The 11,060-nt window shown below is 37.6% G+C and overlaps 1 protein-coding gene across 4 annotated transcripts in view; it reads left to right on the plus strand.

The window, feature by feature from the left end:
- cysltr1 (cysteinyl leukotriene receptor 1) overlaps window positions 1-10,162 on the plus strand; it is a 22,928-nt gene extending 12,766 nt beyond the window's left edge. For 2 of the 4 annotated variants that reach the window (XM_024284125.2, XM_024284124.2), the window contains exons 2-4: window positions 5,859-5,952; window positions 7,449-7,579; window positions 8,686-10,162. In XM_024284125.2, the coding sequence (XP_024139893.1) occupies window positions 8,698-9,732 (1,035 nt within the window). In that variant the 5' untranslated portion in view covers window positions 5,859-5,952; window positions 7,449-7,579; window positions 8,686-8,697 and the 3' untranslated portion in view covers window positions 9,733-10,162. The other 2 variants (XM_024284126.2, XM_036213985.1) reach the window with 2 other exon arrangements.
- The last annotated feature ends 898 nt before the right edge of the window (window positions 10,163-11,060 follow it).

Consider the following 11,060-nt stretch of genomic DNA (forward strand, 5'->3'; position numbering starts at 1 on the left):
AAAAAAAAAAAAAAAAAAAGAGTAAAAACCACATTTTGATTTGTTCATTTCTACTTATATCAAGACTTCCTCACTGCAAGCTGTTTATGTTGTGACATACTGTACACTTCAATAACATCTCCCTAAAAATAAGTCAAAAATCCCTAAAATTTTATTTAAAAATAAGCCAATTGGTAAAGAAATTTGAGACATTTTTTTGTAACTAGGATTACATTTTTACAGGAATATTGTTCTTGAAAGACAAAAAATACGATTTTTTTTCGTGAAACAAGGTTCAGTTTTTGCACTCACTGCCAGTGGCTTCATTCAAAAACTTTTCATCAGTGCCCTGGTATTGGTCGTGCTCAAGTCATTTCTATTTAGTTCTCGAGGTCAAGAGGTCAAGTGTTGATGTGGGCCCACTGACCACACCAGATTTGATCAGCCTTCACTAAATTTGATCAATCTATCCTAGACTTTAAATCATAAAACTAGTTGATTTTGATTTTAGCTATTAACACAAATAACTAACTGCATATGTAAGATAATTACTTGTGTTTTCTTTCTATTTAAGGAAAGGAAAATGTCTAAATTTAAGGACATGTTAGATGTGGATGGGAGAATATGGGAGCAGATCCTTATTTATCTAAATATCCTCATGCGCCAAAACACTTCTGTTTACTTTTTGTATTACTAACAGGAGCGTCTAGTCCTGTTTGAGCTAATGTCTGTCTCTGCTGTTGTTGTAAGCCAGGTTGGGTCATTTGAAGCAGTTTTCATTTGGCAGCTTTGAAGAACACCAGTCTTCAGTTATGCAATTGTTCTGCTTTTTTAGTCTGATGTTTATTTTTCAAACACTAAACTGACTAAAATGTAGTTTTTCTGTCATCTTAATAAAAAAATAAACCCTATATTTGATGATTACACAAAAAATGACTTTTTCCTAAATACAAAAAACTCTACAGTGTATTTGACTCTTTCAATTATAGTCTAATTCTGTGTGTGACTTATTTTTTCTCATGAGAGGACACATATTAAATTTAAATTCGATCATCTAAACCAGTGTTTTTCAAGAGATGTTCAGGTGTGCTGTGGGAAATTATTTTGATGACCGCCACGGGGCGGCCGTGGTGCAGCGGTAGGGCGGTCGACTCCTGATCAGAAGTGAGCGGGTTCGACTCCACCTTGCCCGCCCATGTGTCGAAGTTTCCTTGGGCAAGACACTGAACCCCGAATTGCCTCTGGTGGGAGGTTGGCGCCAGTGTTCGGCAGCGGAGCCACCACCAGTGTATGAATGTGTGTGTGAATGGGTGAATGGGTCTGTGACTGTGAAGCGCTTTGGGCCCTTGAAGGAGGGTAGAAAGCGCTATACAAGTATACGCCATTTACCATTAATTTTCGTTTATCTAAAAACTTTTTCTTTCACCAGGATATCATCCAAATAGGCCCTGATAAACACTGAACAGTTAGGAAAATGAAAGACCATAAAATACTTTTTTTTCTTTGTGTTTATTTGATTCCAATAAAGACGTTTTGTTAATAATGACAGTCCCAGATTTCGCCACAGTTAACTGTTTTTTGGAAAAGTTCCGCCCCTCCAACTGTCTCCACCAATCATGTCCTCAGTCTGACCAATCAAAAGTTGTTAACTTCTTAACTTTTTGTTACCTCATAAAGTCTCACAGTTCTAACAAAAAATAACAACTAAAGCAAGTAAATAACTTTAGCGGTGTCAGACCGAGGAAAAAGTGACAAAATAATGAAGCTCGGAGACCCGAGTTTGTCCAGCGTCAGTGTCCGTTATGCACTGCATCTCCCATAATGCATTGGGTTACATATTGCGGATTGACAGCACTGCTGCACTATGCTACTAAAATAAAATGATTTATTCCCCCAAAAAATATTAAATTTACGTCTTGTATTATGACAAAATAAAAAATAATAAAACTTCAAAATGTTCACTTTTTGTGTTGTTACAATTGAACTTAAACATGAATATAATGTAAAAAATAAGCATGTTGTGATCATATAATTGTTTAAAAATTAAATCTATTCTAGCACAAACATTTGAAGAAATATAAAAATATAATGAAATCACTCTTTGGTGAGAAAATATCGTTTTTTCCACATAAATGCATATTAATACAGTTATTAATCCATTAATAAAAGGAAAAACAGTAACTTGAGCAAATTTTCAACTAAATAAGTTAAAAATTATTGAAAATCATCACAACTTGTATTACAACATTTAGGAAAAATAGCCAAACTTCCAGCTTTTCTGCCGGAATTATTACCAAAAATGTTCACGAGATTGTGGAGAGACTGTTTCTCCTGTTTTACATATATTTGGATGCTAGTAAAAAGTGTTCCTAGGCTCAAAAAAGGTTGAAAAACACTGATCTAAATGACTCCCCGTGGTGAAAAGATCCTTGAATATTAATAGTTCTTAAAGAGTCAATCCAATTATGTTCTTGTGAAATATTTCTCATGATGGACGACATAAGAAAGTGAAGCTAAGAATTACATTTCTCAATATTTCTTTATTCAAATTGTTGTAAATCAGAAAAAAATGGCGGGCACCAAACTCCCTGCTCCTCTCCCTTCTGATGCATCTGCGTGGACACAAAAAGATCCATGTACGTCTTTGTTTTTCTCATCTGAGCTAGCATCTGACTCAAAACTGAACAGCTGAAAAATTCTGATGTTGTTTGCCACTTTTACATGGGGGTTGTGAGGGGCTGTAAGCTAGGGGGAGGTGAATTTCTGATGAACTGCTGCCGCTCTGTAGAAACTATGTCCTAGAAAATAGCACAGACTTTTTGATTTTCTCCAAAAATGGCGTAATCGTTATGAAAAGCTGCTTTTACAGTCTTTAAAATGAACCAAATTTGAACCTGCAACCTCGCAGACTCAGGGCAGACACTCCACCACTAGACCACTAGACCACTGAGCAGGTCAAAACGAATGTTGTTGCTTTGGGGAACATTTTAGAGTCAAAAACAGTGAAACATTCATTTACCCAAATATTTATAAAAAAACTTTGAAATGTTTGCATATTTTTCTGTCGGTTAAACATCAGTAAATTCCCACAGCAACAGAAACCGCTGCAGTGTGCGTTTTTTTTTTTTTTTTTTAACATTTGCACATCATTTGAATGTTGTGGATCTGAAGAAACCGATCTTGAAGTTTCTGAAGCATATACCATGACCTGGGCTTGAACCTCATCGATCACCGTTTTAACTTTGGAAATAGTTTCGTGGTAGACCTTCTAACCTGCCCCAGATTAATCTGCCACAACACTCACCTGCAGCGCCGCTGACGCCTTTTTCCCTTCCCCTTTGAAGTGAATTGACACACTTTTGCTCAACGATTTTTGATTTTCTTTGATTCTTGGATTTAGTCAGCACCTCTGTACTGTAGATTAAGAGAAATGTGAGGTGAAACAAGGTCAACATCAGAATTTTTAGTCTTTGTTTGCAGACGTTTGCTAAAAAAAGAAGCAAAAGTCCCTTCGTTTCAATGAATCTAGGCCAAATTAAATGAGGGTTTTTTTACATGTTTGATGCTCACGCTCAGAAAAAAAAATGCTGATGGGAAAAAAACTCTTAGCAACCTTAATTTTAAAGTTTGCACACTCTATCAGTTTTAGAAAACTTGATACAATCAAGCAAATAAGAAAAAAAGACAAAAAAAGAACTTTTTTCTTCCTTGTTTTATGGTTTAAGGATATACACAGAATAAAGTTCTCTGGCTTTATCTATAGTTTTCTTTTTCTGCTTTTTTATTTCTTGATTTTTCCATCTCTATCTCACATTTTCTCCTGTTTTTGACTTTTTTTTTTCTTTTAAAAGATGTTCTCCTCATAATAAAGCAGATTACCACATTTATGACTTTCGTTAGCCGCCTCAGGTCTTCTGCAACAACTTTTTCCGTTACTTGTTCCAGCTTTCATTACCTCAGTGGAGTAAATAAAACCAATAAAACTCATCAGGTTCCATGTGTGAAACTCTCTTTGAAGGAGCAGGTGTGATATCTACTCCATAGACACAACTTTGCAGTTATTTTGGGAAAATTTGTGGGTTTTCTTTAAGTAAAAGACATGATGACTGTAGTTTGGTGAATTTTGTCAAATTATATTAAGTGTGAGTCTGTGTGGTTGTGTAGCCCTGCGACAAACTGGCAACTTGGAGGTGGGTGACCTCAAAAGTGACTCAGCAGGTTTAGAAAAGGATGGAAGTCAAATAATATAGCTGCGCTAGGAATTCTGGGATATGTTAAAAAAAAAAGCTCAAATAGGTATTCAAATGACATGTCATCCTAGTAACTCTTAGAGTGATAGAAGTATTGTAAGGTGCCACCTACCCCTCCCTAACCGCTCTCTTTCCCTCCCTGGCTGATTTCTTCTACATGCCCCACAATCTCCCCTTCTACCTCCACCACCCTGTATGTGACAATTTCATGGGAAAAACGTATTTTTCCCCTTTCTTTTGGTTTTATCTCCATAGCAACCATTATATTTTTTGGTTGCCTGGGCTTGACAAACAGATCTATGTTATTTTTTGAAAAATTGAGAAAAGTAATTTTTTTGATTTCCTTAGCAACAGAGGTTTTTTATTAACCACAGCCGAATTCCTAATATAGTCATACTGTATGTTATATTATCTTGTTCAGCTTGAGCTTGGGATTCATGTAATTAATATTGAAAATATTCTTTTAAAATCTGCAAATAGTAGGAAAACACAGGTTTTGTGAATTTGCCACAAAAACAATTACTTTATCATCTATTTTTCAATTTAGCTGTCTTCTATTTCTCATTTAATTTTCTGTGTCTCTGTTTGGAGCAGTGTGATTCATGTGTTGTCCCCCGTGGAATCTGATTCCACGTAGCTCATCTGTGCTCATGTTTTTGGCTGTGGACCTCGCCTCTGGCTCGTCACTTTTACGGGGGTACTTTTTGTGTGTGCAAATTGGAGATGGAGAGTTTTGCGCTCAAAGACGCAGTAGGAACGAAGATTAAACCAATTAAAAACCCTAATTTAATATTAATTAAAGGCCCTCTTATTGTTTGGGGACATTTCCCTGAATGAAAATCTTCAAATAATGTCTCATTTTGCTTTAAAATAAAAATGTTGAAAATTAATTTCAATTTTTCTGACTAAAAACTGCAACGTTGCGTCAAAACTCCCAAGAAAACGTGCACTTTCATTAGACTAGAACATGTTCACCGATGACTAAACCTTCCAGATGAATTTTGTTTTTCAAACATATAAATATTTTGGAAGTGGTCGGTTTTGTGAAAGCTTCTTGTCGGCAATATTGACTTAATCTCCGAACAATCAATAAACAGTATAGCTGGGAAGCTGAAAATGCATCAGCTCTCAACGCTCCCAAAAGGGCTTCGATGATGTCTGGATGTTAATGCACAAACAAGCAAATAGTCATAACTGTGTGTGCACAGAGTCACGAGTGTGTTTGAATGTTTGCCTTTCCAAGTGTTTGCCCACTAAACGAGTTAGAGGTGAAATGATCCTGCCCTCTCAACCGCAGAGGCTTTTTCAGGGGGTTTAAGCAAGTTGGTCCATTTCCACTGCAGTATCCGCACCCATTAAACTGCAGTCATTATCAGAGGAAATACTGGTGGGAGGAGGGACTGCTTCAGGCGCTCAAGTACCCTTATCACTAGCACTGGAGGCGAATCGCTCATGACTTGTCTGTACAGGAGACCAAACTCAACACGTTACTTAACAAGGATGTGTCACCGGTAGAGGTGGGCCGATGCAGGTAGCTGGAATAAGGAAGGAGGGGATTAAAAAAAAGAAATTTGACAAAGTAAAAGTTTGATAACTAAAGTGTTGGAAATCTACTTTTTAACATTTCAGAGCAGAAACACGATGGACGGCTTATGAGTTGCAACGGAGGACGAGACACAGGAATTCTGGGATTCTACCTGGAAGAAGAAAAAAAACAAAACCGGTTTGTATGGAAATTTGGGAATGCTATGACTAACAGGAGACAGATGCTGCAGGCAGAAATGTTTTTACTCACAGAAGATTTTTCCTTAAAGAAAGAAAATGAGATACGGACTCCTGAGGAGAAACACTTAAAGCTTTATTCACTGTCAACACATGAGGCTGAGGACGAACTGATGGGAAAACCACAATTCTGTTCGCTGCAGCATTAGATGTTATTGCAAATTATTATAAAGTAACTGTCTTTTTGGGTCTATTTTATTGGTTATAATTTCCCCAATTTCTAACCTTATGTTTGCAAAAGAGGTAGGCTAAAATTAAAATAAATAACACCAATCTTTAAAGGTAAATCTTTAAAAAGTATTAAAATATATGTTTACACAGCACCTTAATTTGACTTATTTTATAAAAATATATACAAATTTAAAGGGAAAGAGTTCCATAACAGCATTAAAAAGGGAAAAATAAGCTTTAAAATCTCATTTTTAGAAAGAATTACTTCAAATTAAATGTTAAACAGTCAAATATTAAGATTTTATGCAGCTATTTGTAGTTTATTTTGATTACATTGATAAAAAAATGAGTTTAATAGGTGGAAATGACTCATTTTAGAACAAAATAAGAATAAAATCTTATAGTCTAAAAATTGATTTTTCAAAATAACGACAATTAATGTCTTTTTTATATTAATTGAACTTTAAAGCAACATCCTTAAAATGAAACCAAAAATAACAGTAAAATTTAAAGGTTTTTGAGCCTTAAATCAAGTTTTTGAGTTAAATAAAAGTGATTTTGAGTCATTATGATAATAATTTCCTTGTTTCTAGATCCTAGCTACTAATGACACTAAAAAAATCTCAACTGTGCTGATTTAATGAAAAGCCAGAAAAATTTAGAGCAAGGATAAGAGGAAAAAAAAGTTTAAACTTGGTAAAATATCTCAAATGTATGCAGTGTCATTCAAAAAAGTGTAGCAAAAAAAAAAAAAAGTTCTGCTTCCTTTTTTATAATTAATTTCTATTTCTTTTAGCATTTAATTAAAACTCTGACATGCAGTGACATGACAAACTACCATGGAGACCACCATATAAATAAAGCAGGAAGTAAAGCTAAATTTAAGCAGGCGTCTGCAAATCCAAACAACAAAAGTCGCCCATCAGCGTGACTGACTGCCTCTAATGATAAACAGCTCTGTTTTTATAACACATTCTTTGCAAACGCTCCTCAGCATGAGCATTCACCTTACCTGTACTTGAGTAAACAAAGGGTTAAATTACAACTAGTCAGACAAGGATCAAACTAATAAAACACTATGACTCACAGGGAATGTGATAGACGAGTTCATCTTGCAAAAACAACTCGACTGCAGGAGAATTAAATGCCAGTAAGTGTCTGAAAAGGAGAGCAGAATCAAAGTTTTCTATCAGTTAATCACTCAGTCTCTCACTTAACCGCCTGGCTCTCAGGTTAGTGATGTCACTCTGCGTTCTCCCCCTGCAGAGGAGCCAGAGCAGCTGAGGAGGAGGACGCTTCATCTCTCTGCCACAAGCTGAAGGGACTTTACAGCTGAGCTCACAAACCCGAGGAGACGACAAGTGTGGCAGCTGCTTGAACTAGAAGGAGCTGAACTGGTGAGGAAATTTTTATTTTTTAAGAATTCAGTAGCAAAACTTGCAGATTGTTAGAAATGCAAAAAGAGGTAGCCTAAAAAACAGGAACAGAAAACTAAACTTAAGAAGAAAATAACTTGAAAGTAGTAAACTTGTCCATGCATGCTGCAAATCTAGAGATACTAAGTTCTACACAAGGGATAAATAAGTATGCTTTTGCTAGTTTTAAGCGAATGGTTTGGATTTGTTGAGTTTCTGTGGACCTAACTGTATTTTATTTTGATTAGAATGATGAAAAACTAGTGTAGTAAATGGAAATGACCGTTTTTATAACAAAATGGAAACAAATGGAGAATACGATCCTAGTATGAGTTGATCCGTCTTAATAAATCCTCATAAAATGCAAAACTAGCTCTTATTAATAGACAAAAAGCCAACATTTTGATAATAATATCTTATGAACCTTTCAAAATCAAGCAATGTGAGTTTTTTTGTCTAAATGAATTTTTTTGTTTATTTTTTTAAATGATTGTGACTCATTTTAATAGTAAAATACTCAACTGTGCTTATTTTTACAAGTAAAAACAACTTAAAACCCATTAAGAAGTAAAAAGAAAATAGTGTTTTAAATTGTTGCAATTATCAAAACATTGCAGGGTAGCATATAAACTTAGCCGTATGCGTCTTAAAGCTTGTTTTCCTCCTATTTCAGTTTCAGACATGACATTTCCATGGTACACACTAACTATTCTTTACTTTTTATGTCTCAACATTTTTGCTATTTGATGCGGCGTGCACGAAAGCTGCAAATATAAACATTTACTTGATGCATTTTTACCTTTTATGCAAATTTAACTAATTTAAGGAGTATGCAAACTGCTTATCTGTGTAGAAAATGTGCACCAAGCTTTAGTAAAAGAGGAACATTTTTAATTTAAACACTTCTTCCCGTGACATTACAAGCTGCTTATCTGATATCCGTGTCTCAGTGCTGCACACCAGCAGATATAGCTCTATCTTTGAGGCAATCTGACTCTTAACCTCAGCGGTATAGCTTCTTAGACTCTTTTTCCGACTGTCGTGTGCACCTGTCATGCATCTAAAATCTTCTCTCTTTTTTTTGTTAGCTGCAACCACAAATGGAGCAACACAACCAATCTATGGGCGACAATGAGACCGAGTGTCCTTCCATCGACGACTTTCGAAACATGGTCTACTCCACCTTCTACTCGGTCGTGACGGTTTTCGGCCTGGTGGGGAACGGCTTGGCCCTGCTGATTCTGTTCCGGACGCAGCGGCAGAGCTCCCCGTTCCACGTGTACATGATTAACCTGGCTCTGTCCGACCTGCTGTGCGTCATGACGCTGCCCCTGCGGGTCAGCTACTACGCCAAAAGGGGTCGATGGGAAGAAGGGGATTTTCTCTGCCGTATCAGTTCCTACTTCCTCTACGTCAACCTGTACTGCAGCATCTACTTCATGACCGCCATGTCTGTCACCCGGTTTCTAGCCATTGTGTACCCGGTGCAGAACCTGCAGCTGGTGACGGTGAACAAATCCCGCCTTGTGTGTGTGGGTATTTGGATATTTAGCAGCGTTTCGTCCTCCCCCTTCCTGATGTCGGGTCAGCACGTTGACAAGTCAACAAACATAACCAAATGCTTTGAACCTCCAGAACACGAGAGTGATCGATTGCCGAAACTCCAGCTACTGAACTATATAGGTCTGGTGTTTGGGTTTCTGCTGCCCTTCTTGATCATCCTGGCCTGCTACGTTGGAATAGTCCGCACTCTTCTCTCCCGCACCCAGACTGCTCGCCGGCAGCAGGCCACGGGCGTCCGAGCCATCCGAATGATCGTCATCGTCCTGCTGACCTTCCTCCTGAGCTTCACCCCGTACCACGTCCAGCGCACCCTGCACCTGCACTTCCTGTCCCGCCAAGGCACGACCTGCTCGGAGCGGATTGCCATGCAAAAATCCGTAGTGGTCACCCTCTGCCTGGCCGCCGCCAATTCCTGCTTCGACCCCCTGCTGTATTTCTTCTCCGGAGAGGGTTTCCGGAGCCGCCTGTCCTCTCTGCGGCAGACGACGAGGATCAACAGCCTGCACCGCACGGCCAAACTGAGGCCCATGATCTCCGAGTCCGGGGAGAACCACCAAGCCGACGTCAGTTAGAGGGCGCGGGAAGAAACGGGATTATCAAACAAGCAGACTGGGATGCGACTGGAGGCCGCAGAAGAAGGAAGGAAGCTAAGTGTCAGTCCAAGCAAAAACAGAAGAAGAAGAAGCTATAAATGAATTTACTTACGAGTGTACAAACACTCACGAGTGATCATTTCAATGAAGACTTATTTACGTCAATATTTATTATTAAAAAGGTGCAAACTTGCTTGATGATAAACGAATGTTGACTTTGCAATATTATAGGAAGATATGTAGCATTGTGTTGTGATCCAGAATGTTTTACATGACCATTATATGAATGTAGGATTGTAAAACTTTAAATTGATGTTTTGTTTCAGGTACTTAGGATATTGTCGTGCTACCTGCATAAAGACTGCTGTAAAATAAATGTCATGTCAGTGGGTTGAACCCTGAAAATGCAGTACGCCACCTCAACAGTTACTGGTAAAAACTTCTACCATTTATGGATGATAGTTGACCGTATTTCCACCGTCCTAATTAAGAGAATTCTACAAAAAAAATCTGGTTTTGGGTAAAAAAGAAAATTGAAGCATTTTCAACTTTTTCAGTTTTCTGAAAATCCCACCGATTGAGATTTTTAGCTCAGCTGTTATGCAAATTACATGAAAAGAAATAGCTGTTTACATATCCAGATTTTGCTGTGGTGTAGTGGTTAGCACTCACAGCAAGACGACTCTGGTTCGACTCCCGGCTGGTATTTTTTTTGTGTGGAGTTTGCATGCATTTCCTCCTGTGTGGGTTTTCCCCAGGTGTTGTGGTTTCCTCTTGAAGTCCAAATACTCGTGTTCTAGATTACCTCATACTTATCCCAAAGAGGCTTTTGTTTGTTTCTGTATTGCCCTGCATCTTTGCCTGAAAGTAGATGGGATAGGCCCCAGCATCCCTGGGATTTCAATGGGTTTAGGGATGGATGGAGGCATGTGACCTCATTGATTTAATGTTATTTTTTTAATGTTTCATTTATCAAAGTAAGTCCATCTTATCAAGATCTTAAAATAATTTGATTTCAAAAGTCTTTAAAATTATACATTTTTAGGGGTGCTGAGCTTAATTTGGTAGAAATCACTCACCTTTTAATTTAGAAAAAAATTGTTGACCGGTGCTGAACAAAAATGTCTCCATCTGTACTTTCATATGCTTACTTTCTCATATCATGGCTTCCCTGCAGGTTGATGTAAACGGACAAAAGTCCAGCTATTCTGCAGGTGGCAGCTCTAAAACCTCCACGTTTCTATTTGTGTCGTTCTTTTTCATATTTGTTAGGGTGATTGAAAAACTGAAAAACAGGAACAATCCGA

Source organism: Oryzias melastigma, linkage group LG10, assembly GCF_002922805.2.
Source record: "Oryzias melastigma strain HK-1 linkage group LG10, ASM292280v2, whole genome shotgun sequence".
Lineage (NCBI taxonomy): Eukaryota > Metazoa > Chordata > Actinopteri > Beloniformes > Adrianichthyidae > Oryzias > Oryzias melastigma.